Here is a 22,806-nt window from a genome sequence, read left to right as displayed (position 1 = left end):
CTACTGCTAACAGGTACTATGTGTGAGTTAATTTTTTTCTTTTTTAAGGGAGAGCAGTGTTAGAAGGAGCAGAATTAAAAGTACATAATTTAAAAGTTTGAATTGTGAAAATTATTTTTTTCAGGAGGAGTCTCATTGGTAGGGTGGGGAGATTTAATTTCTCTTGGCTTATATCTTGCTAACGTGTTGTGAATCTTCTTTACTTGGAAGGGACCTGAAGGTTTTGCAGAAGCTCTTAAAGCTTTTTGTCTATATTCTATATCCATAAAAAAAAAATCTATTTTTAAGATCTTGTGTGACAAAATAAGTGTTATAATGATCTAAAAACAACTAGAATATGCTCATAGCCATGCTAGTCGTCTCATGACTGTGCCGCTTCAAGTTTTAAATCCTGGCCATGCTTAATTTTGTGATGCTTTTGTGAACACCCATTAAATATGAAATATGAAATTAAACCTCATCAAGATATTAGAGCATTTAGCTGCTGTTTATTTGACCCAGTCATTTGGCGTTGTAGTCTGTGGCATTACGGCGCGCTCTCTGCTGTGCGCGGGCACTGAGCAGGGCCGGCCACCAGCTGCTCCGCAGGGTGGGCTGTGCCATGTCCCTGCCCAGTTTGCCGTTACTGGTTTCTCACTGGCGAACACAGGTTGCATTGTGCGGGCCAGGCTGTGAAGTGAGGGGAAAGTGAATTACGAGCTAACGGAGAGCGGCGGTTTCATAGTGCAAGTGTTTGTGTGGAGTTCCCAGTTTCAGAATCCATCTTTGTGGTGAACTGAGATCTTCAGTGGATTTAAAAATAGATATTTTTATAAATGAATGTCCTATGTGTGCATTAGACTACAAATTCTACACTCACACAATCAGTATATTGACTAACGGAGGTTTTTAGGCTTAACATGATGCTGTTCTTTCCAATACTGAATAAATATTTCCATTTCTGTTCAGACTTCTCTTTTGACCTCAGTGTGGAGCCTTGTCTGTGAAAGGGGAGAGCAGAGTTAATATAGCCTGGAAATGATTTAAATTACTGATTTTACTACTTAAATCAGAAAGCAAGAAACCTATATTTAAAGCATGATCTTTTCTTTGCTAAGTATTTAGATTATTCAGATTTTTCCTTTAATTATAACTGGTTCTCATTACAAGGTGCAAGTACAAGATGTTACCAGGTACAGCTTTTAGAGTAAATCCGAAGCATGCTTTTTTCACACTTCAAGTAACTGCTGTCTGTTTAAACACTTAACATAGCTTAATGCACATAATTCAAAATGTTAGTGTTTAATTTTTGAAATTGACAACTTGTGCAACTCTCTACCAGTTTTTGTGTTTTTTTTTTTTTTTCCTTCAGTGTGAATAGTGTCAACATGTATTAGAGCGAGAACTGGAAACCAATTAAAATGCTTTCTAATGCTTAAAATACTTGAAGTATCAGGCAGCTGGGGAAAGAAAACGTTCGTCAGCATGTTTTGCATTTAAAAGTCAACTGACTTTTATTAACAGAGGAGGTCAGGCAGTTTGTATTGATGAGCCACGGCGCTCTGTGCTACATTGCGAGGTTTCAAAAAATTCTCTGAGTTTTTTTGTGTGAAGGGTCTGAGGTTTTGACCCATTGGCCTGGAAAATAGTTGTTGGAAAACAGAATTAGTTGTTTTTAAAATTCAGGTAGTGGTTAGGGTTTAGGCAGTTACCCGCCCCGAGGTAGCTGCAGGGGGACAAGGTCGAAGTCACCCGTACCGTGCCACAGCCCCGCGGGTACCCATGGCGCTGGGGACACCTCTGTCCTCCTCGCCATGCCATGGCACCTCTGCCACAGGGCACACAGCCCACCATGGAATATGGCAGCGGAGCATCTGCCCATGCCTAGGCGGTTTCTGGTCATGGGCACTCACTTCGGTGCCTTCCGTGGCTCCCGTTGCCCACCCCTGTGGTTGCCCGGGCAGTGGGTCCCTGGGGCAGGGACAGCTGGACCTGCGAGCTCCTGTGCTGCCCCACCGCCACCAGCCCTGCGCTCCGTTCGTCTTTTTATAGGAGCCTTTCTGCTTTTTGCTCTCCTTGTTCATTTCTCTGCGGGTATATGCATGATGAATCCCATTCTCTTCTGTGGGTGGAAGATACAGCTCATGTACACACTCTCTGGCTTTTCATTATCTAAGTGATTGGGAAGAAAAACCTCTATTTTCCATCAGTTGTGTCTTCTTAAACATATTGACAGTGGTTTGTGGAGCTTTATTGCGAACAAACAGCTCTGGGCTGCGGTGGGGTCTAGGTGACAAAGTCACGCGGGTATTTCTGCTGTTTGTACCGAAAAGGCTTGTGCATTCATTTCCCGCACGTGACTGTTTCTTTATTTTCCTTTTTTCCTGCAGTTCTCTACGTCCAATGATTTTCTTCATTCTCCAAAGTTAAGGCCCCCTCAAGGAGTACCAGTCAGTGATGAGTTATTTTTTAGTAGAAAAAGAGCTTCAAGGTATTTATTTCAGAATAGTATAGACTTTAACTCCGAGCATTCTTCTGTTTGTGCTGGTGAGTATTTACACAGAAAAGTGTTTGATCTGCTGTTTACAAAATAGATGTAGAAGAACCTGAGCATGAATTTGTAGCTTCGTGAGCATTATTTATCGTTCGTTGATTGTTTGTTTTGTTATTTATTTTCATTTACTAAGAAGAATTGAGCACTGGGCACAGCGCTGTGTCTCCAGCTGAAGCAAGCGGCAGCGATCCCGCTCCTGCCCCTGGACAAGTGTCTGCCAGCTCAGGACTGAGACCTCTCTTTTCCAGATTTTCACTAGTTTAGATAGACCCCAGAGAGTTTATAAATCAGCTATTTTTGCAGACAGCAAGGCCAAAAAGAACTAGTGGGTTGTGTAAAGGGATGTATTGAACAGAAGGGCTCAGGAGGTCCCTGAGATACAGAGCTGTCTGGTGCTTTTGTGGAATTAGGGAAAAGAAGCACCATGTAGATCAGCAACAGAGTAATTCAACCAACCTTCTTTCACACTGTAAAATACAATATGAATTGCAGATAAAGCAGTAAATTAAGAGGAGACACAGAATTTTACTGACTTTGGAGCAGGAATATGTTGTTGGCTAGAATAGCAGTTATTATCCTAAAAAGTATGCTGTCAAGAGTTAGCTGATAGTGGCAGCAGGGAATGAAGTACCGTAAACTGGATGGCATGTTGGGAAGGTCATATTTATGTATGGTGGTCTCTTCAGGAGAGCAGATCAGGGCATAAATATTCTAGATTTGCATATTACCCTTTTTTGCCTTGTATAAGCAGCTAGGGTAGAAAGCTGGCTGAAGAGCGAGCTCTAAAGATTCATTTTAAAAAAATGAAAAATGTCTTGCTTTTCAAAACCAGGTCTGTAGAAGACTGTAGGTACGGTGTTCCACTTAATGTACACTAGCAACATTGATTCAGTGATTTGGATTTTAATAGCCAAAAGGCATGTGAAAAGAGCGGGCAAGACCAGACCTGATTTATTCCCTTCCCTTGGCAGCAGGTTGTATTCGCGGCTTTGTCAGAGGAGCGCTGATACATGTGGCATGCAAAGTTTGCTCTCTGCTGTGCTAGCAGTGACATCACGCTAAAGAAACTCACTGCGTTTGGGGCTTTTAAGGTGTTGTCTTCCCTTTATTGGCATATATCCAAAGAGGGGATTGTTCTGGGTTTTTCTTCTGACCCCCTACAATTCTCAGTTGGAAAAGTGCCTTGCAAGAACAGCCAACCGTTTTTCCAGTTCGTGCCTGTCAAGAGCATTAAGAGGTTGCTTAGAAACTCTTGAATTAAAGACTTTCAAAGGAGTTATATTTTGCACTGAAAGTTAGAGTCTTAATTCGCTGTTAAATATTATTGCCCATTTCTCATTGAATTACTGAATGTTAAGTATTTATCGAGTTATTTGTGTTTTTCTTTTGAAAGGTGCTATGGGCTCTCATCAGCCGCAAATTTCAGGGAAATGTGGAACGCTTGGATACACACAGACACGTGGGAAAAGTGGCAGTGTGGACTCTGATTTACAATTTTTGGGATTAAATAACTGTCAACAAGACAAAGGTATGTGCCATGTTCAATCTACTTCCATCATTCGTTTTTTAAAAATATCTCTTCAAAACATGACTGCAAAATAGCTTAGGTTCAAACTCATTTGATCAAATGAAGAAAAAGGAAGTTGATATTTTGAGGGCCAGTGCAATTTGGAAAATGAAATACGCTGATTTGTCTGTTTGCTTGGTTAAAATGCTGACCTTCAGTTTTGACTGTCTAGAAGGTGTATTATTTCGTTGTAAATTATTATTATAGGAGCTCTAAAAGAGGCAAATTGCCACAAATACCATTCTCTTTTTCTTTGCTCAGTTTGTGGCAGCCTAAATTTTTCCAGCAAGACCCAGAGAAGTTTTTGCAATCAAGCAGAGCATACCATGTCCTTCCAAGGCCCTAGTTCAAGCCAGGGAGCCTTCATCCTGCCCTCTTACCCTCTGCCGTCACCCAGGAGCAGCCCAAAGCACGGCTCCTCTCCAGCCCACTCTCCAAAGAAGTCACAAGACAGTACCATGAGCTTCTCCAACTCCTGGCCTCTTAAAAGCTTTGAAGGACTGCCTAAGCCTGGTTCACAGAAGCAGCTTCTCAGTCCAAAGTCAGGAGACAATACAGGTAGGAATGTTGTCAGTATAATGACAACGGATTTCAGGTTTGCATTTTGAGCGGCTTGAAGCAGTGGTCAGAAAACCTACAGTGGCAGGGAAGTGGGGGTTGTGCAATGCCCCAGTTGCAATTACAAACCAACGAGTTGGTTAATTACCCTGTTAGGGGACAGGCCTTTTGCCCAACTCAGTACAGCTGGTTTTATGTTCTTGCTGGTTTTGTTCAGATTTGCTCATACTTGGCCAAACAACATGTCCTTGAAATGTATTTGTAATAGTAAATAAAATTGCGCGCATAAGTATGTTTTTTAACGCTCACTTCATTGTACAAGGAGTTTTCTGGTGTGATACAGAAACGAGCCATGAAGTTTGTTGTGGCGAGTCCTGTGTTCCTGCCACCCCCCCAAGGACTGACATCTGCTCGTGTCTTCTTCAGGGGAGAACGTGCAGGAGAAACATTCTCCTCTGCAGCTGAAACCTACCCTGGTGAGACACCCGGCCTCCAGTAGGAGCCTGGCCGGGGCCAGACCCGTCCCCCCGATTCCCCGCCTGGCCAGCCCCCTGCCCGACAGGGTGGAATTACAGCTGACAAAGTGGAGAAAGCAGGAGTGTGAGGACACGTGGCTGAACGAAGTGGACAGGAAGCTTGCGGCTGATCTTTCGGAGCTCAGTGTTGATGACGAGGAGGTGGATCAAGAAGAGGTTGGTTTAGATGTGACATAACACGCTTTTAACAGTTGATATATTGTAAGCTTTTTTTTTTTTCCTAAACAAGAGCCAGAAAATAGTGTTTCTGACTTAAATTTTGTGACACTCTCATCAGTACAGCAGGTTTTCAATGAGGTACCATTGGGTGTCTGATAGAAGCTAAGTCAAGCAATAAATACGAGTGTTGAAGCACGCTTTGTGTGTTCCAGACACTTTAATTTCCCTTGTTTTTCTCAGAGCCAAAGCCATAACGTTTTCAGTTTCTGTCGTACCCAGGCAAAGCTATGGGCCTTTATACAGCTTCTGTCCTCATTATCTGGAATTCATGTTAAATTTCATGCCAGGTTTAAGTAGTAATCTTCTCTTTAGTTATAGCAAAGGGTACAAAATAAGGAATAACTGATTTGACTCAGCCCGGGAGCGTCCTCGGCCTCCCGGCTTTGCTGAAGCAGGCTGTCCCCAATACCCACGCTGTCCTCAATACCCGTCCGGCCTGTCCCAGCTCTCACAGAATTCGGTCGGCTTTTCATGGAGTAAAATGCGAAGAGCTGATGTGAAGCTGGGTGAGTGTGGTGTCACCTGCAGCTGTTTGATATGGCACGGACCCGTTTGGTGTTAAGCTTGGCAGGTCAGCGTCCTTCCTGCACATGGAAATCCACTGGTAATAATTTGGGCCAGTTATGTGTATTCTGCGGGCAGTGTTTTGAGCATGCCAATCAACCTGTGACTTAAAAATATTTGAAATATTTAATACCTTTAAAAATACATACTTTCTGTGACCCATGAGACTTGTTAAATAGAATTCTTGTAGCATTTCCCTTTACTGGTCCATGAAATACTCTGCAGCTGGTGTAGCTGGAGATGGCCATTGCGTGGGTTGTCTGGTGGGATCCCCCAGTGCATGGAGCCCATGTGTGTGTCAGTGTGTGCCCAGTGCCTGCTGAAGGACGCTGTCGCTCACTCTGTTGCTCAGGTCTCTCTGATGTTTGAGAAATAGCAAACAGCCACACCAGTGCCCAACATAGAAAAATTCAGCAGAGGCACGGCGGATTACTTCAGGAGGCGGTGGGGAGGTGGAACTGCATCCACACTACCCTCACCAGTACGAATCGACACTGCTGCAGTGTTGATTACGTGAGAGGCAGAGGTGTCACACGCGATGGCATTTTGTATGATCTTCCCTGCATGATCCCATGCAACACGTCTGTATTTTGGTCACAGCTCACAGACAGTGTTTGAAGTTCAAATCCTGTCTTTAGTCCCTGTGGATCTGAGAGCAGCTGCAGTAGGACTTAATTGCTTTGCCTCACTGTCTTGATCTTCCATCCTGGAGTCACTACTGAAAGTAAATTAGGTGCTAAACAGGTAGGGGAAGAATTTTTTTACATCAAATGTATTTGGTAAAAAGAGGAGAGAATATGCAGCAGAGATTTTCCTGCTTATTTGAGTAGGAGCTCTGCTTGCTAGGCACGGTTTTCAGGATTCCCTCCTGCATATTTTGCATCTTTGTGCAGTTCAGATGTGAAAAGCCTGACCTCCCAGTCGTGCATGTTAGCAGCCATCAGACGCTTCCTGTAGTCTATTAAAAAAGACAAGGGCGGCTGATTTATTTTTGCAGGAATCTGTTCTTGTGTTTTGCAAAACGAAGCTAGGGTACAGTGTCTCTGGGAATTCATGTTTAATAGCGTGTTTATTCTTGTGAAGCAAAACAGTGAAAGGCGCAGTTATAATCCTGCATAACCTATATAAATATTCGGTCCTGTTGCCCAGCAGAGGCATGGGCACTGAACTCCCGGGAATTGAACACTCGGAAACATACTTTCTTTTGCTTAAAAAAGCTTTTTCCCTATGCAGTGAATAAACCCTATCATTTTGTTTTCAATCCTGTTTAGATGCAGAATTCACTCAGATCTCTACGAAACAGCGCAGCTAAGAAGAGGGCAAAGCTAAGCAGCAACATTTCAGATCTGGAAAGCCCTGATTCTGCTGTTAAACTGGATCTGTCTGTGGATTCCCCCTCCCACGCTTCCTCCCCTGGCACAGGCTCCTGCAGCGAAAGCGGGGTTTACAGCCAGGAGTCCCTGACTTCCCCTGTGTCCACAGGCCCCCAGAGGAGGAGAACAACGTGAGTGGAACTGGGATGTTAACACTGCTTTGGAATTCTCACCCGCGGTCTCTGCTGGTCTTAGTTAAATCTTAAAGGCAGTGACATCTGTAACATATTTTTCATTTAAGATTGCTTTGCTTAATAGCTTGATTTTTATATTTGAATTATTTCCTGTCTAAAAAGACATTGCTGTATACAGTAGCTGCTTAATTATATTATTGTAGGTTGTGCTGGCTTTTCATGTGAAAGAGTTCCCCTGTGCAGCCATAGTAACGCAGTGCAGTTAGTGAAGTACTGCCAGGGGGAGTAAATATTTCATGAAGACTTTAGCCTGCCATAGAAGGTATGTGAACCATAGCCTAAGCAAATGAGTAAGAAGGAGAATGAGTTAAGAGGAAGGATAATGTTTGCTTATTATAGCTCGGAAACTGAAGAAGGAATGGGTTGGTTTTCTGTGATAAGACGACAACAATGTAGATGTTTCTTATGGTGAATCATGAACTGTTTCCATTTTATTACTGACCAACTATTGCTGGGGAGGAGAAACTGAGATCTATTGATGTCTTTGCTAACAAGTGTTATTTAACTGGGCTCTGACTAGTGTGTAGGATTGTTATTTATAAAAATTTTGGTTTATACTTTAACAGGTCAGACACCTTTCCACTACTTGGCAGCAAATCACAACCTGCAAGAGTATCTTCAGCAAGAGGCAGAGACCCGAATGTGGCAGAACATAACTCCAGCGCAGGTATTCCGCTGTGCATATCAATGTGTACCTCGCTTCCTTGGTGGAGCAGAACGGTCACTTGATGTGTCTGTTACTTGTTCAATGAGCTCGCGTCCCTTCAAAAAAGGTAATTGGTAGACGCTATTTGGTCAAATTGAAATTATACTGCAGTACTGCAGGTGAGAAGGAACTCAGGCGTGTATGCTTCCCATTTGCTGACCTTTATTTGAGTTCAGGATGCTGCTTAATTATCCAGCTGCTGGGGCGAAATGCCGGGCTGTACTGGGTCCCAGACAGGCTGCAGCACAGCCCTGCTTGATGCATCGCCTCTGTGTGGAGAAGGGAGCTTTTGGTAACTGCTCTGCACACATGTACCTGGGGTGATACATGGCATCTCTCACTTCTTTCCTGACCACAAGGGCTGTTGCTCTGTCATAAAAGGAGACACATTTCTCTGATTATACCGTTTTCTGGTGGCTGCTTCCAAATACATTATTTGCCCTGGTACAGTCCTGGGAACTGGATTGCCCGTCAGTTGGGTCAGTTGTTCTGTGGCTCCTCCTTCAGCTTTCTTGTGTTTTTTGAAGAGTTTAAAAATTTCAGAAAATGTAACTATTTGAGAATCCTGTTGTACACAGGAAAAATGATTTTTTTTCTTTAATATTTGATTTTTTTTCCTTTTGCGTGGCTAGCATTTGATGATAAGGGGACTTCTAATGTTAGCATAGTTGGCCAACGTTTGAACTGTGGCAATGGATGTGGAGATTATGAGGAGAAGAAGCAAGGAGAAGTGTCATGTACTATTTTTAAAAGTCAAAATGCGGAGCACCAAAGAAATTTTAAGCATGCAAAAGGTTTGTGAGTTTGCTACATCGCTGTTCATCTGAGCTTCATTTATGGCAAAAAACTGGGGCTGTGAATAGCCTTTTTTAAAACAGGTTTTGTAGAAAATACCTTTCCAGGTGTTTAGCTTGATTACCTCTTTCCTAGTCTTTATACTTGCACTAACAAGTTGGGGTTTTTCCTGACATTAACTTAAACTCGACTGCCAGTTAAAATTAAAAGTCAAGTGATAGTATATGGCGTGGACAGAGGACCAAATTGTTATATATGTCACTCTGAATAAATGAAGAGATGTAAAAGTGTGGTTTTAAATTACTCTCTTGTTCATTGCTAAAATTAAAGAACTTAAACTACTGTACTTTACATTACAGTTTTAACTCTGTCATTTTAATGCATCCTAGGAGCCACCATTCCCTACATCAGAATTTTCTGTGTACATTTATATTTGCAACTAGTGTAGCCAATATAGAAGTACATAATGTGGCATCCACTTTGGTGAAGAATTTGGGGGACTCCTAATTTACATGAGAAACAGCATTAAGTGCTGCTCGGAGAAAAAATATTTTAGCAAATTCTGTTTTGATTCAATTGTGCTGAATTACATAAGAAACAGTTTTATACTTCCACCAAGTGAGTTAGAAACTTCTGTTTTTTTTCAGTGGAATCAGTTTATTTAAAAATCCTCTTACAAACATAGGTTTTCTTTTTGATCTTTTGGCAGAAATTTTATTTGCTATATGCTTACCGTGGTTTTGAGGGTATCAATATTTAGTAAATCCTGTTAACTTCAGTAACTTGAGAACGTACTGATTCATACAAATGATAAATTCAGATGTCAGTGTATGATGACATTTTAGAAGAATACAACATGTACCAAAGCATAAACTACATGATTTACATTGTGTGATTTTTTATTTTATTTTATTTTATTTTAAGGGCTTGCAGAGTCAATGTCTGGTTTTCCAGAGATGAGCAATCTAGATTTCATTTCACCAAGTGTCCTGTCTGAAGATGCAGTTGTAATTGTTGGTAAAGGTATTGCAAAACCAAAATGGTCTCCTGTCATGTTTTTAAAATGAGGGAAAGTGTACTTTTATAGAGTGGGAAAAGGAGAAGTAGATTCCTTACAACGTTTAGATTTTGATCATCTCCAGTTCCTATGGGAACAAAAGGAATTATGCTTGGAAGTTTTGCAGTTACTGGATATGCTGTTCCATTCCGGCACAGAATGGCAGCAAATTGTGAGGGTTGAGTTGTGGCTCTAGCCCGGTGCACACCTGTATGTGCATCTGTCCTATTTGGCGAGAATACTTTTGAGCGGAAATCGGCACTAATAGTATAATAGCAATGTTTTTATCTTCTTGAATTACTTTTGGTTTCCTTTAGTTTTTACTAAGTTCTGCTGAACAAGAGGATTATTTTGGTGAGGGCACAACATGGTATGCCTTTCAGGTGTTTTTGGCAGTCCTCCTTCTGCGCGAACGTACAGCCAGTCCGTAGGGTGTGTAGCGAATGGAGATGGCCAGGCTGGCCAGGAGGAGCCTGAGCCCTCATCAGGCATCCACGGGAGAAGCATCCCGCAGAACAGTGCGTCTCATTTCCATGTTGAAAATGAAAAGGAGGTAAGAATTTCAGAACCATTTTATGTCTTCCTTCCTGTTTTTATGTGTGAATACAGCTGACTATAGTTTTGTAGTCTCTATGTTACGGTAAACAAGATTTTTTTGATTAAATCTGTTTTGATTAAAATAGATAAATTCATAGCTCAGGTGACTTGCACTAGTATACAAGTCCTTTTATTGGTGTTATTCGCTGAGTTCCGTTACCAGGTGAAGTCTAAAGCTGGATTAACAATTTATCAACATCTGGTTGACTACACGCAGATTTTTGCTCTGACTGCTATTTAACCATGTTGCAAACAGCAATGAGAACACGTTGATTTCTTCTAGTGTTTGCAGAATGTTAAGCCTAAACCAGGAATTTCTTGTAATTCAGCATTAGGTTGGGTATTACGCTGCCTATGGCAGGGGGTTGGTATTAGATGATCTTTAAGGTCCCTTCTAACCTAAACCATTCTGTGGTTATTTTTCTAAGAAGTGTTAAAGAATGGGCTACGTTTTGTCAGTAAGGTGACTTACTGCAGATTGTCCATGCAGCTGAAATATAACAGGACTGTTATGTCACTTGTTGATTAGTACCAGCATAGGAAATAAATTTGGCCTTGGCATAGGAAACTAGTGTTCACATCTCAAATGGCCATTACAAATGGCACCAAGTACCAAGACTGTTGATATCAAATTAAGTGGACTGTGTAAATTGGTTTTTGGTCCGGTGGTATTTTAGATTTAAAAAAACCAATGGTATGAGGATCTCTTTAAGCACTGTATAGATCCACCAGTATTTGCCAGTACTTCAGTAGCTGATCCTAAGACCCGTTTTCAAGGCAATGCTGGAATCAGAGAAGAGCACTGAACCATAGTTTTGCTATCCTGGATGAATGATTATCGATTAAACCTTAAAATATTATATCATTTTTTGGTCTCTGTTATGGGAACTTTTCTTTTTTGTGTAAGCAACTGCGTATTTACTGGGGATGCAGTGAGTGCAAAAAAAGTCATTTCCTGCCCAAGTCTGTAGGTTACTGTCTGAGCTAAATCTATTTGAGTGTACAATGTTAGGCACCGAGGCTCAGGCTCCTGCTCACATACGTGTGCACCTCTCTATAAATGCAATAACAACTTCAGCAGGAACGGCTGAGAAAGACCCATCTCCCAAAATCTTAGTAACCACGGCACGAGCCTGGAGGAGAGCGCGGTGCAATTCCTGTGCTGGTCAGACTGTGCTGTGCTGGGATCTGCACCTCACTCGCCAAAGCATCTCATAGCCCTCACAGTGCTTCTCCTGGCTTTTTCTTTGGGTTCCACCCGCATATTTTGTAGCCACAAATTGCCACGTCAGAAGCATCCCCACCGAACGCGATGTCCCTGGGAGAAGGGCTGCAGGAGGCGTGGAGCTGGAAAATGCCCTCTGACCCCCACAGCGCCCAGAAATGTGGAAGGAGAGGAACTGCCTGAGTTTGGGCATGTCTTGTTTTCTGGATTAGATTATTAATCTGGCTCCATTTGTAAATTTTTTAAAAAATACCGTCTGAATATCTGTCCTGTAGTACGGCTTCATGAGGAGTGGTGCTGCTTTGTCGAGTAGTATTTACGTCTGTTACTGAATGGAGGGAGATTTTTCTGAATGAAGTAGTGATACAAATTTTAAAAAATTTGAAACAAAAATCACAAGTCTTTCTGAAAGCATTTAAAATGAGTGCATTGTATTATGTATTAAATAATAAAATAATTCCAATTTTAAGATTACTAAAACTTTAAGCTAATGATAAACAGTGTCTGGATTTTCTGATTGCCACTGAAGGCTTGAATACTTGGAAGGGTCAAGTTCAAAGGAGAAAATGGAAGAACATATTAAGTGTTACTGAGCTTTCATGAAGAACCCTAATTGTCTTAAACATATAAGAGAAAAGGATCACACAGAGGTCACACTGTTAAAGACCACTGTTTAAAAAACCCCTGTGTGCTTAAATGTGAGTGAGTTAGCGTAGACTCTGTATTTGTTACTTAAAATTCTAGGAAACAACAAACACTGCCAGAGAAATAGAAGACCATTTCTTTTAGACCTTAATCCTCTAACTATTCAGATATTTTACAGTTAATTATTATTTCCCTTAAGTGTTTAAACTTGGAATGTTGCTTCTCTTTGCCTATAGGACCACTTATCATGCAGAAAGCACACATTCAGCTCTTTTCAGGATTTGATGTAATATTTATATGAATAATTGCCTTTTGCTTTGTAGAATAATGGGGAAAACAGTAATTTTACATGCTTACCTTAGACAGTCTCAAGAACAAGTTATTGGGACCTTAGACAGTCTCAAGAACAAGTTATTGGGTAACTTGTGCATTGTATTTTATTGTGTATCATAATGGGTGCGTTAATTTTCTGCAGATAAAAGTCACCATGTCTAAATCTGCCCAGGAAAAGATGAAGCAGAAGAAAAGAGAAGAGAAGGAACAGAGTTATAAAGACCATCAGGAAGTCAAAGACCTTGAAGAAAAGGAAGAATACCCTTGGGAAAGACTTAAACTGAATGAACCAGAGAAAATGACAACAGAAAGTGAGGTTTAGTGTTTGTCTAAATGAATAACATGCTAGTAAATGCTGCTGAAAGTAAAATTTTTTGATAATTACCAAAAATCATGACTGCCTCATGGGACATAAGGTATTACTGGGATTAATTTTACACTACAGTTTACTCTTTAGTCATTTGTTACAGTCTTATAATGCAAATTGGAGAGTAAAGTGCTTATAGGAAATACTTGTAAGACTGCAGTTAAGAAAAATTTCAGAAGACAACCTAGGACTGTAAATATTAGTTTTTTCCCTTCTTGTGATTTGTTGTTGTTGTAGTTTGGACTTGTCCTTCTGTTTTCTAGAGTTAAATCTCTATGCGGATATATTAACATCATCAAGAAATGTATCTTTGTCATTAGAAAACGCGGCCTTGAATACTTCGTTAAAAAGAACATCCAGTTTGAAGAAGACAAAATGTTCGGCCTTGCTAGATTCTGGTAAGCTGCTACAGTAAACTAAAGACAGTTAAAATATTTGAATATGTGAAGTGGGATGGTTCCAAAATACAATCAGGTTTAATATGATTCATCTAAGCAGTGGTCAGTCCCAAGGCGCTCTGGAAGATGAGGACTTTGGGGTGGTGGTGGAGGGGATTGGAATTCATCACTGCCCCCTTGAAACATTTTTCACCTTTAATTTGTTGGGAGGATGTTTGAAACATGAGAAGACTTGTTATTTGCTCAGAAACTTAAATGATGTAATGTATAAATGGCAAATCGACTCTCTTCCAACCCCTTCTCTCTCCAAGCAAAACGTTTCCTTGTGCATTTTGTCACTGAGATGCCTTGAAAATGGGCGGTAGAGATCTTTTCTGAGTGGCTCATTCTGATGAGGGTCAAAGGTCTTCAGAATTTTTGAAATGTCTCATTAAATTTTACCATACTGTGTCTTACCTCACTGTGATTTAGCACATTCTGCATCTGTTTTCACATTAAACAACCCACTGCATTTGTGTTTGCGATTTTGAAGTGGTGGTTGTTTGCAAAAAATTAATTGCCCTGAATGAGATGCTGAATGATTGTGGATGTAACTGTCGTCTTGAAAACCTGGTCCCTCAGTAGCTGCAGTCTATACCCCAAACTTTCTATCTTTCCTTCCCTTGAATGAATTAGTTTCTTCAGATAATGCTAATTATTTGTTATGCTTCACCGCTGTGCAGATGAAATGTCTCTTGGGGCACGAGGACGGTATAAGGACCGGACCCCATCAGTCACTCACAGTCCAGAAATAATGGACCCCTCAGAACTGCAGCCCTTTGCAAAACCAGAAACAGCGCTGGCAGAAGCCTTGACGCTTCTAGCTGATGAGGACTGGTAGGTGTCAACATCTGTCTACAACCTGAACGCAATGTGGAAGGCATTTATTTTGATCACTTGCTTTAAAAAAAAAACCAGCAAAATGGACATAATGTGAAAAATAGTGAGGAGGATTGCAAGTGATACAGGAGAAAAAGAAGAAAGGGGTTTTTTCAGTCCAAATCTGTATTAAACTGTAACTGTTGTAAATTGAGGCTTAATAGCTGAGCTTTCAGAGGCTTGCAGAGATGGCTGAGTTTCAGCAGTGGTCCGGCGGGCCCCCACCGGTACTTTCTCGCCTTTTTCTGTGGAATGTGAGGCTGCAGTGGGCTCTGACTGGCAAAATGGGGCTACAGCGCTGCTGCCTTTTCCACTCGGGGAAGGAAAGTAATCCTTTAATTGCTGCTAGTGCAAGCTGTGGACAGAACTGTAGGAAGGAATTCAGAGCCTGGTGTGCTAAAATACTCCTACTACCACATTAAAAGAAAGACTCACTTTGAAAGAATTTCCTACATTACAAGTTATTGCTTTATTTTACAGTCTTATTGGTTTGCTATTTGGTGTCTTAGAATTCTGTGGTTTAATATTTTTATGAGAATTTGAAAATTTTTTGGATTTAAAGATCTTATTTTTTACATAGGGAGAAGAAAATTGAAGGTCTGAACTTTGTTAGATGTTTGTCTGCCTACCATGCGACTATTCTGACTGCAAAGCTACATGAAACAAGTCTGGCTGTGGCTCAAGAGGTTAAATTTTACTATCAGAATATTTCACTGACTATATGTGTGTATATGTATATTATAGCTCTGAGATACACTGAAGTGAAATGTTCAGCTGTGGGTAGTTTTCCTGTTGGATAGTCTCAAAAGGATGAGCCTGTTGTTCAGCAAAGCAGCTCATGCTTCAGATACCAACATTTGATCTGAACTGAAAAAATTTAGATTGTAACTTTATATTCTTTTTCATGGGTATATATTTTAATTCTCGCACGTTGTGAATCAAGTTAGAAATTTATTTCTCAGTTGCTTTTAATGTTACTTAAAAATTACAAGGGGAAACATTAAGCTTGACTTATTTTAAAGTATATTTTGTAAACATTATTCATTGTTTGTTTGGGTTTTTCCTGTGTGCAGGTCAAGAATTTACGCTCAGGTGTTTCTCGAGCTGCTGTGGTCTGTTTAGGGGATTTGTTCACCTACCTGAAAAAGAGCATGGATCAAGAACTAGATAATACAGTAAAAGTCCTTTTGCACAAAGCTGGTGAATCCAACACATTTATAAGGGAAGAGGTAGACAAAGCACTGAAGGCTATGGTTAATAATGTGACTCCAGCACGTGCACTTTGTTCTCTTATAAATGGAGGGCAAAGGTAATTCTTATAAAGACTTTATAAACAAATAACTTGTGCCTAGATTAAATCTATCAAATATAGTCCTTTTTTTAAAAAAAATCAAAATAAAAGAGGCAGAAATTTGAAAATATAGTAAGTCAGCTCTGCAAAACTTCTACCCAGGGCAACGTTTGTTGGCGTAACAGTAAAATGCAGCCCCCCTGTTTCTTTCTGTAAGTCATGTAAAAACTTGGCTGTTAATTTTGGAGCTTGGTATATTTTCTGGTCATTTTGCAACTCTTCAGTAACTTTGTTCGCTGTTAGTATTGTATTCTTAGGAAACTGCTCTTTTGCTCTGCCTAGTAAAGCGCACACAGCATTCTCATTCTTCACTTGCTCTGCAATCCAATGCCTGTCTTTTTCAGTTTCCAGCACTACTACTTATTTCGAAAGATGATTTATAACTTACCGTTCTCTAGCTGCAGCTGTCTTGGTTGATTTCCTGTTCTTCTCTAGACTTGGCTGGTTAATAGTCTTTTTGTCTGCGTTTTATTTTCCTTTATGGTGGTGGTGGCCATTATTTTCTTGAGTGCCTCAAACATGACAAGCCTCCATTTCTGGTTGCATGGTTTGCGTCTGACCTCTAGCTCACCTCAGTCTCTAGTAGAAGTTACATTCCTTTCTCTCACTCTCCCTGTTATGTATGTTGCTCTTTTTCTTTTCTGTCCTCATTCACTCTAACAGCAATACTTAATGAAGCCATTAGGCAGTCCAGTGTGTTAGATATATACCTACTTGTACTTGGTCTCTTATCTAGCTCTCATCACTTAGATGACATTTAATAAGCTACATTTCTCGTAGCCTATCCCTTCCATTAAATATTTCAGATGCCACATTATAAATCAATCCTTAGACTTTCTGCACAGCTACAAATCGTAAGAGTTAGTCTTGACTCAAAATGTTTTGTTTCCTGGCAAGCTGGCTGTTGTAGAATGTATTGATTCTGTCTCCTGAAAGCCATACTACAATTACCTGAACTTTAAACTGAAAGGCAAATATCAGCCTTGGGATTTAAATTAGTTGTGAGTCATGCCTGCACATAGTTGTTTTGGTGAATTTAAGAGCGGCAGACAGTAATGGCACATTGCTTTAATTCAGAAGCCATGTGAAGTGGTCTGTTTATGAATTCCCATCTTTTCTTCAGAAACCCTTGGACAAGCAATGCTCGTGATCATAACTGGCTACATCTGATCTCTGCAGTTTCAGTGGCAGACTCAAACACACTGACCGAGCCTTATGCATTTTCTAGACCCGTAAAGGTTTGACCCTTCCAATTTGTCCACTCGGATGCATTTTCAGATATTTAAGGCATCAAAATTATCTGAGCTGTGAGTCTGCATCCAGTATTTGAAGCAGGGATTAATTTCTTCACGGCTAAGAAGACTTCAGTCAAAGCAGTGTCTAAATCATGGCATACAGTATGTTTTTAATACATGGCCTTCAGTGGATGGCCTAAATGGCACCGTGAGTTACAGCTGTTCTAACTTTGGCTGTATTAGCAGCAGAGCCCCTGCGGCACATCTGGAGCTATCCTCGTTAGAGGCTGTAACAGCAAATCCGAGAATTAGCTTTCAAAAGTGGAAATTTGGGAAAAAATTATACGTGTCTGCAGTACAAAATAGGAAGGTTCTGTTTGACACAGCTATACACAAAGACAGCTTTTCTAAATTTGGCTTTACATTGAGTTGTTTGTATTCCCCACAACTTACATATTCAAGTTAACAGTTATGGTTTTGCGTACAGTTCAAAGACCTTTTAAAGTTTTCTTATTTTCTGCTCAACACATTTGAAATCTACTGTGGTCATACGTATTGACACTTGCAAGCCTGAGTAGGCATATATACTGATTCTTCATCAGCTACAAAGTTGTTTTTAACTTTACCAACAAGAATAATTAAAACCATTTTTGTTTGCTTTTGTGAGATGCTGCTCTAAAGACTATTGCTGTAAACTCAGCTCTATGAATAGATGCTTGGTCCCAGAGCATGATTCCAGGGCTAGGTCTGAAGGTGACTGTATTTCAAAAACTTCAAAATCTTGTTTCTTGTCTGTATGAATTGTTCTAAGGTCTTATGTGCATACAGAAAGTTTTCCAGCAGTTTTGCATGAGCAGCGGGCATGGGTGGGGAGCAGGGGCTTATTTGCTTCCGTGGAGTGAGGTCTTCAAGGCTCCCAGTTCTCGCTTTCCCACGGGTGGATGCGGCCGGAGGTAGTGTGGGGCTGGTCCCTTCTCCCGAGATGGGCACGACGGCAGCACTGACACTAGCCAGGGTGGCCGGCAGCTGAGGAGGGCTTTCCCAGCAGTAGTCTGTGGAACCAGAGAAAAGGCAGATCTGGGTGAAACGGGAAGACAGGCGTTCAGGAAGAAGGCTGGAGGTTCACATCAAACTGCAAAGCTGGGGAGCCACTGATGTGGTTTACCAGGTCCATTCTTTCCTCAGCTCCCTCTTTTAAACCTGGTTTTCCCTATGAACAACGAACGATACGCGTCTCATCGAGTGCAGCGAAACTGTCCTCAAAGTAGGATTTTTTTTAATCCAAAGATAAAAATGAAATTGAAAAAGTTTGAATTTGCAGAATTGTGTACTCTGAAAACATGTGGGATCAGCAGGTGCAGCAGAATTTATATAAAAGGTTAGATTGCTGCACGAGTTTGAAAACTGATTCCAGCTTTCCTCTCGTTTTCATCATCATAGGTGTTTAATGGTCCCTGTTTTGTAGAAAATAGACTTCCGCAAGATTTTTAGAAGTCAACAGAATACTGCTTTACTTAATTTTAAATTGATATAAAATACATAAGATGTGTTTCTGAGCACAGGGACTAGTTTTTCTTAAAGGTGGTGGAAGGAACACGTAATACTGTGGTTTCTAAAATATTTTACAATTATTTTAAGGAAAATTAGAAATTAAATTCTAAAAATAAGAAAATTATTGGTTTTATGAATTGAAAAGCTGCATTTAGAGGTTAAAACTGACTTCAAACAAAAATAATATAATTTTTCACTTGCATTCTTGTAGTTTGGGATTTTAAGTGAGTGAAATCAAATTTAATCAAATCCTTTTAAATAAAGTTGTCTTTGCTCCACACTGACTTTTCTATAGAGCCAGAATAAGTGTCTGCGTATTAGCAGTATCCTAGTTGTAGATTATGCTAAAGATGAAAAAAGAAAACTTGTATACCATATTTGGTAGAGCGCATAAATAACGTTTAGCTTCTGTGATGAGTTCTTACTGAGCAGCTGTGTTTTCTGTAGCCACCTGCATTCAGCGGTGAGAAGATGCACAGCCCAGCACCTCTCGGACATTGTAGAGCGTATGGGACCGGAGCGGATTCTCTCTGGAACTAAAGTTGTCGCTGATCGGATTTTCCCTGCAATAGCCAGGTTTGCACAGGATAGTTCCCAGCAAACAAGGTTAGTACGGTTAATAGTTAAGATAAGCACATTCCAGGTGGCTGAAACCTCTGCACAGCCCAGCGTGTGTTCCTCTGCAGCGACAGAGGATAGAAACAGAGAATCATTTAGGTTTGTCCTGGTTTGAGCAGCGCAGGACTAATTTCTCTTCTAATGCTTGGGAAAACTGCACTTTTAGAACTCTAGTGTCCAAATTTGTGAAAATATTTACTTCATAGCCAGCCCTGGTGTGTGCGTTTCAAGGTCTCAGTGCTTTCGAGCTCGCCAGGGGCAGGGACGAGGAGGAGCGAGACCCGGGCACTTGACCCAAGCTGCCAACAGGGTTATTTCATACCATCAACATCTCATCCAGTATAAATTAGAAAGTTTGCTGAGGAGGTCTCTCTCTCTCCTTTGATGGCCGCAATCCCGTAGAACTCCTCACACCAGTGCTGGTGCCCTGAGCTCTTCCCTTCCTCCTGCAGCCGCAGCGCTCGCAGGGTCCCACATTGGCTGTCCCTGTGGGGAGTGCACGGCTTCTGCTGGTGAAATGGGATGGGTATAGTTCTTGTGTATTTTATATTGGTATCAGGATCAATACTGGTTCTTTAGTATTATTAACGTTAATTATCTAGTCTTATTCTGTTAAATCTGTTTATATCTCAACCCTCAGGTTTCCTTCGTTTTCCCCGATTCCTGTTCCCAGGTGGGGAGGGGTCATTGGGTGAGAGAATAATTGTCTAAACGACAATAAATTGTTGTGGGTTCCTCAAACCATAGCAAGGTTGGAAAAGACCCTTAAGATCATTGAGTCAAAGCGTTACCCTAGCACTGCCGAGACTGTTCAGCTGTGCCCAGCCTGGCTGCAGGAGCAGGAGGGGCTCAAGGGACACACTCTGCCGGGCAGACACGAGATACAGGCCGGGAGGGAGTGCTGGCACTGGGATCCACGGTGGCTGACTGACAAGGCTGCACCATCCTATTTAAAGATGGCTGAAATGGAAGACTGTTCTCATTAATTTGCTCGGTTGTTGATTAACTAGTGATTCTTGAGCACAGTTTCTTTGTGGGAGGGTGAAAAGGATGTCTGGTTACCCATGTAGATAGCAATCTTCCTGCACTTTTATATTTTGGAATTACACACCTATAATTATCAATAGAGTTACAAAGCAAATCTGTGTTTATGATGCATATGTTGTGGTCTGTTGCCCTGCAGGTATTATGGTCGAAAGATGCTCTTCACTATGATGACTCACCCTGATTTTGAAAAAATGCTTGAAAAGTATGTGCCGACCAAGGATTTGCCTTACATTAAGGAGTCTGTTAGCAATCTACGTGAAAAGGTATGTGGAAAAGCTCTTGTTTAACAGCTGAGAAATGTAAACATGTACTAGTGGCCATCAGGTGTAGCCAATGAACCTGCAGGGAATGGGGGAGTGCCATTTGGAGCAAGACAAGTCATCGAGTGACCACAGTATGGAAGGTGATGCGCTTTGCTCCCCTACTTTGCATGGCTGTCAGACCTGCTTTCACAGCATCTCCAGCAGTGCAGAACTGTTAATTAACAGCTGTGTTAATTAATGGTTGCACCTTTGTGCAGGGTTTGGGGGAGATGCCATTAGATACACCCTCAGCGAAAGGACGACGTTCCCATACTGGTAGTGTTGGACATTCAAGGTCATCGTCTACTTCCAGAGATGCTCTCAACATCACTGACAGGTAACGATCTTCACTGTGTTACCCTGGTAGTAACTTGACCTCTAGGATAACAGCCTTACCGCAAGAAGGGAGCGTAGAAATGTTCGCAACAGGGTTGTGAAAATTAGACATACCTGAAGGAAAAGGGAAAACTTGACGTGCCCCAGATAAACCCTTTTAAATAGGGTAATTGGTAATATTTGTGCATTTTATGGTTAATTTGTCCATTGACTGCCTATCAGAATACGCACAGTACACAAAACACTTGGAATTCAGAGTGGATCCACATCACCATCCGTTCAAGATACAGCTGTTCAGACTCTGTAGAAAAATCATGCCTAATGATAGCTGCAGTACAAGTTATCTATTCGTGCGCTTATCAGGACACTAAGTATTTAGATCCTAACTGGGGATGCTAAAGGTTTTGGAGCATACTCTGTCCATTTTTAGTTTTCTGTTTTGTTTTCTAGCAGTGCAGGGGATTTTGATGCTGCCTTTTGTTCTCACAGACCTGATAGGTTTGAATTTGAAAATGCAAGAAAGGTGTTTATTCCATTCTCCATCAAAGACTTCTGTCCATGGATTAGGAATGAGCTAGAAACTCTATGTGGACTGGTCTGTAAATGCAGGATACTTACCTGGACAGATTCCTCAGATTTTATAATTCTTCCCGTGACTGTCTAATAAGATTAGATGCTACAGAAAAATTGTATCAAAATATTCTGTGCAGAGTTGTTGAATTTCCACCTCAGTGTGGCACATTGCTTAGGTGCCACCTAAACTGGAATCAGTGTGTAAAAAGTGTTTGAAGTACTGTGAGAGTACAGGAATAGGGAAGTTCACAACTGTTAGGGGTCACAGTCCCCGTCCCGTCCGTCCATCCCCCCCCCAACCCCGGCTCTGGTTCAGAAACACGCAGCAGCACAGGGCTCCTGCCCACTTGAGGCTTCTCTCTTGTGTGATAGGTGTGTATGCATGGAGAGTGGAACATATATTGAGACTTCGGGAACAACAATTACTATTAGGTGATTATTTTTTTTTAATTCACCGTGTTTAAAGTGAAAGTCCTTTATCAGAAGATTTTCTGTTTACTGCTCGTATTTGCACTTAGATGGAAAGAGAATGGCTGAGATTAAAGACTTCTGTCTCAGCTTCCTTATGCGTGCACTGAATAATTTTTCCTTTCCAACAGAGAGACTACAGAAGCCCGTGAAGTCACAAGAAAAACAGCTCCTCGTAATTCACTAGAAAATGAAGAATATGTTAAAGACATCATAGGTTTATTGAATGCAAAAGACTTCCGTGATCGAATAAATGGCATTAAGCAGCTGTTATCAGATACGGAGAACAATCAAGGCTTTGTTGTTGCAAACATTGTGAAGGTAACTGTATGAAGACATTTTATTTCAAAGGTCTTTGAAGTTGTGTCACAGGGTTTTCTGATAAAAAAATCTTGGCTCCCTGTTTCATAAGAATGTTTGATTAACAGAAAGATGTTGAGGAACAGGTGAGGTGTGCTCAAGGGGGAGATATGTAAGCTACAGAGGTAGTAAAGCAAGTAAACAGGAGGAAGATTAAAATTTGCACTTAGAGATAGCCCTCTTTGAATTATTTCTGCAATACTGCTTGCAGTTTTTCATGCCACTGCTGAGTAAATATCAAAATATTGGAACAGGTTACAAAAAGAGCAGCAAGGATTAACCGAGATCTGAAAAACTGTCTCTGAAGCACAGCTGCGAGTTCCGCCTGCTCTGTTTGTCTAGGAGAAGGTGAGGAAAGGTCTTTATTTATTATGATAAAG

At 41.0% G+C, this 22,806-nt stretch overlaps 1 protein-coding gene across 4 annotated transcripts in view; it reads left to right on the top strand.

The window, feature by feature from the left end:
• TOGARAM1 (TOG array regulator of axonemal microtubules 1) overlaps positions 1 to 22,806 on the top strand; it is a 36,748-nt gene that overhangs the window by 9,809 nt on the left and 4,133 nt on the right. The window contains exons 2-20 of one of the 4 annotated variants that reach the window (XR_012586600.1): positions 2,370 to 2,526; positions 3,927 to 4,061; positions 4,362 to 4,658; positions 5,085 to 5,350; positions 7,249 to 7,481; positions 8,111 to 8,211; positions 8,883 to 9,044; positions 9,970 to 10,068; positions 10,486 to 10,655; positions 13,045 to 13,213; positions 13,533 to 13,667; positions 14,390 to 14,543; positions 15,166 to 15,271; positions 15,659 to 15,894; positions 19,170 to 19,328; positions 20,524 to 20,650; positions 20,908 to 21,026; positions 22,198 to 22,387; positions 22,681 to 22,774. Coding sequence is in view for 3 of the 4 variants with exons in the window: in XM_074583619.1 (XP_074439720.1) it covers positions 2,370 to 2,526; positions 3,927 to 4,061; positions 4,362 to 4,658; positions 5,085 to 5,350; positions 7,249 to 7,481; positions 8,111 to 8,211; positions 8,883 to 9,044; positions 9,970 to 10,068; positions 10,486 to 10,655; positions 13,045 to 13,213; positions 13,533 to 13,667; positions 14,390 to 14,543; positions 15,166 to 15,271; positions 15,659 to 15,894; positions 19,170 to 19,328; positions 20,524 to 20,650; positions 20,908 to 21,026; positions 22,198 to 22,387 (3,015 nt within the window). In the remaining variant the exon portion in view is untranslated. The remainder of the gene's footprint in view (positions 1 to 2,369; positions 2,527 to 3,926; positions 4,062 to 4,361; positions 4,659 to 5,084; positions 5,351 to 7,248; positions 7,482 to 8,110; positions 8,212 to 8,882; positions 9,045 to 9,969; positions 10,069 to 10,485; positions 10,656 to 13,044; positions 13,214 to 13,532; positions 13,668 to 14,389; positions 14,544 to 15,165; positions 15,272 to 15,658; positions 15,895 to 19,169; positions 19,329 to 20,523; positions 20,651 to 20,907; positions 21,027 to 22,197; positions 22,388 to 22,680; positions 22,775 to 22,806) is intronic. The other 3 variants (XM_074583619.1, XM_074583620.1, XM_074583621.1) reach the window with 3 other exon arrangements.

This window comes from Larus michahellis, chromosome 4 (assembly GCF_964199755.1).
Source record: "Larus michahellis chromosome 4, bLarMic1.1, whole genome shotgun sequence".
NCBI lineage: Eukaryota > Metazoa > Chordata > Aves > Charadriiformes > Laridae > Larus > Larus michahellis.
This window is presented reverse-complemented; position numbering and strand designations above follow the sequence as displayed.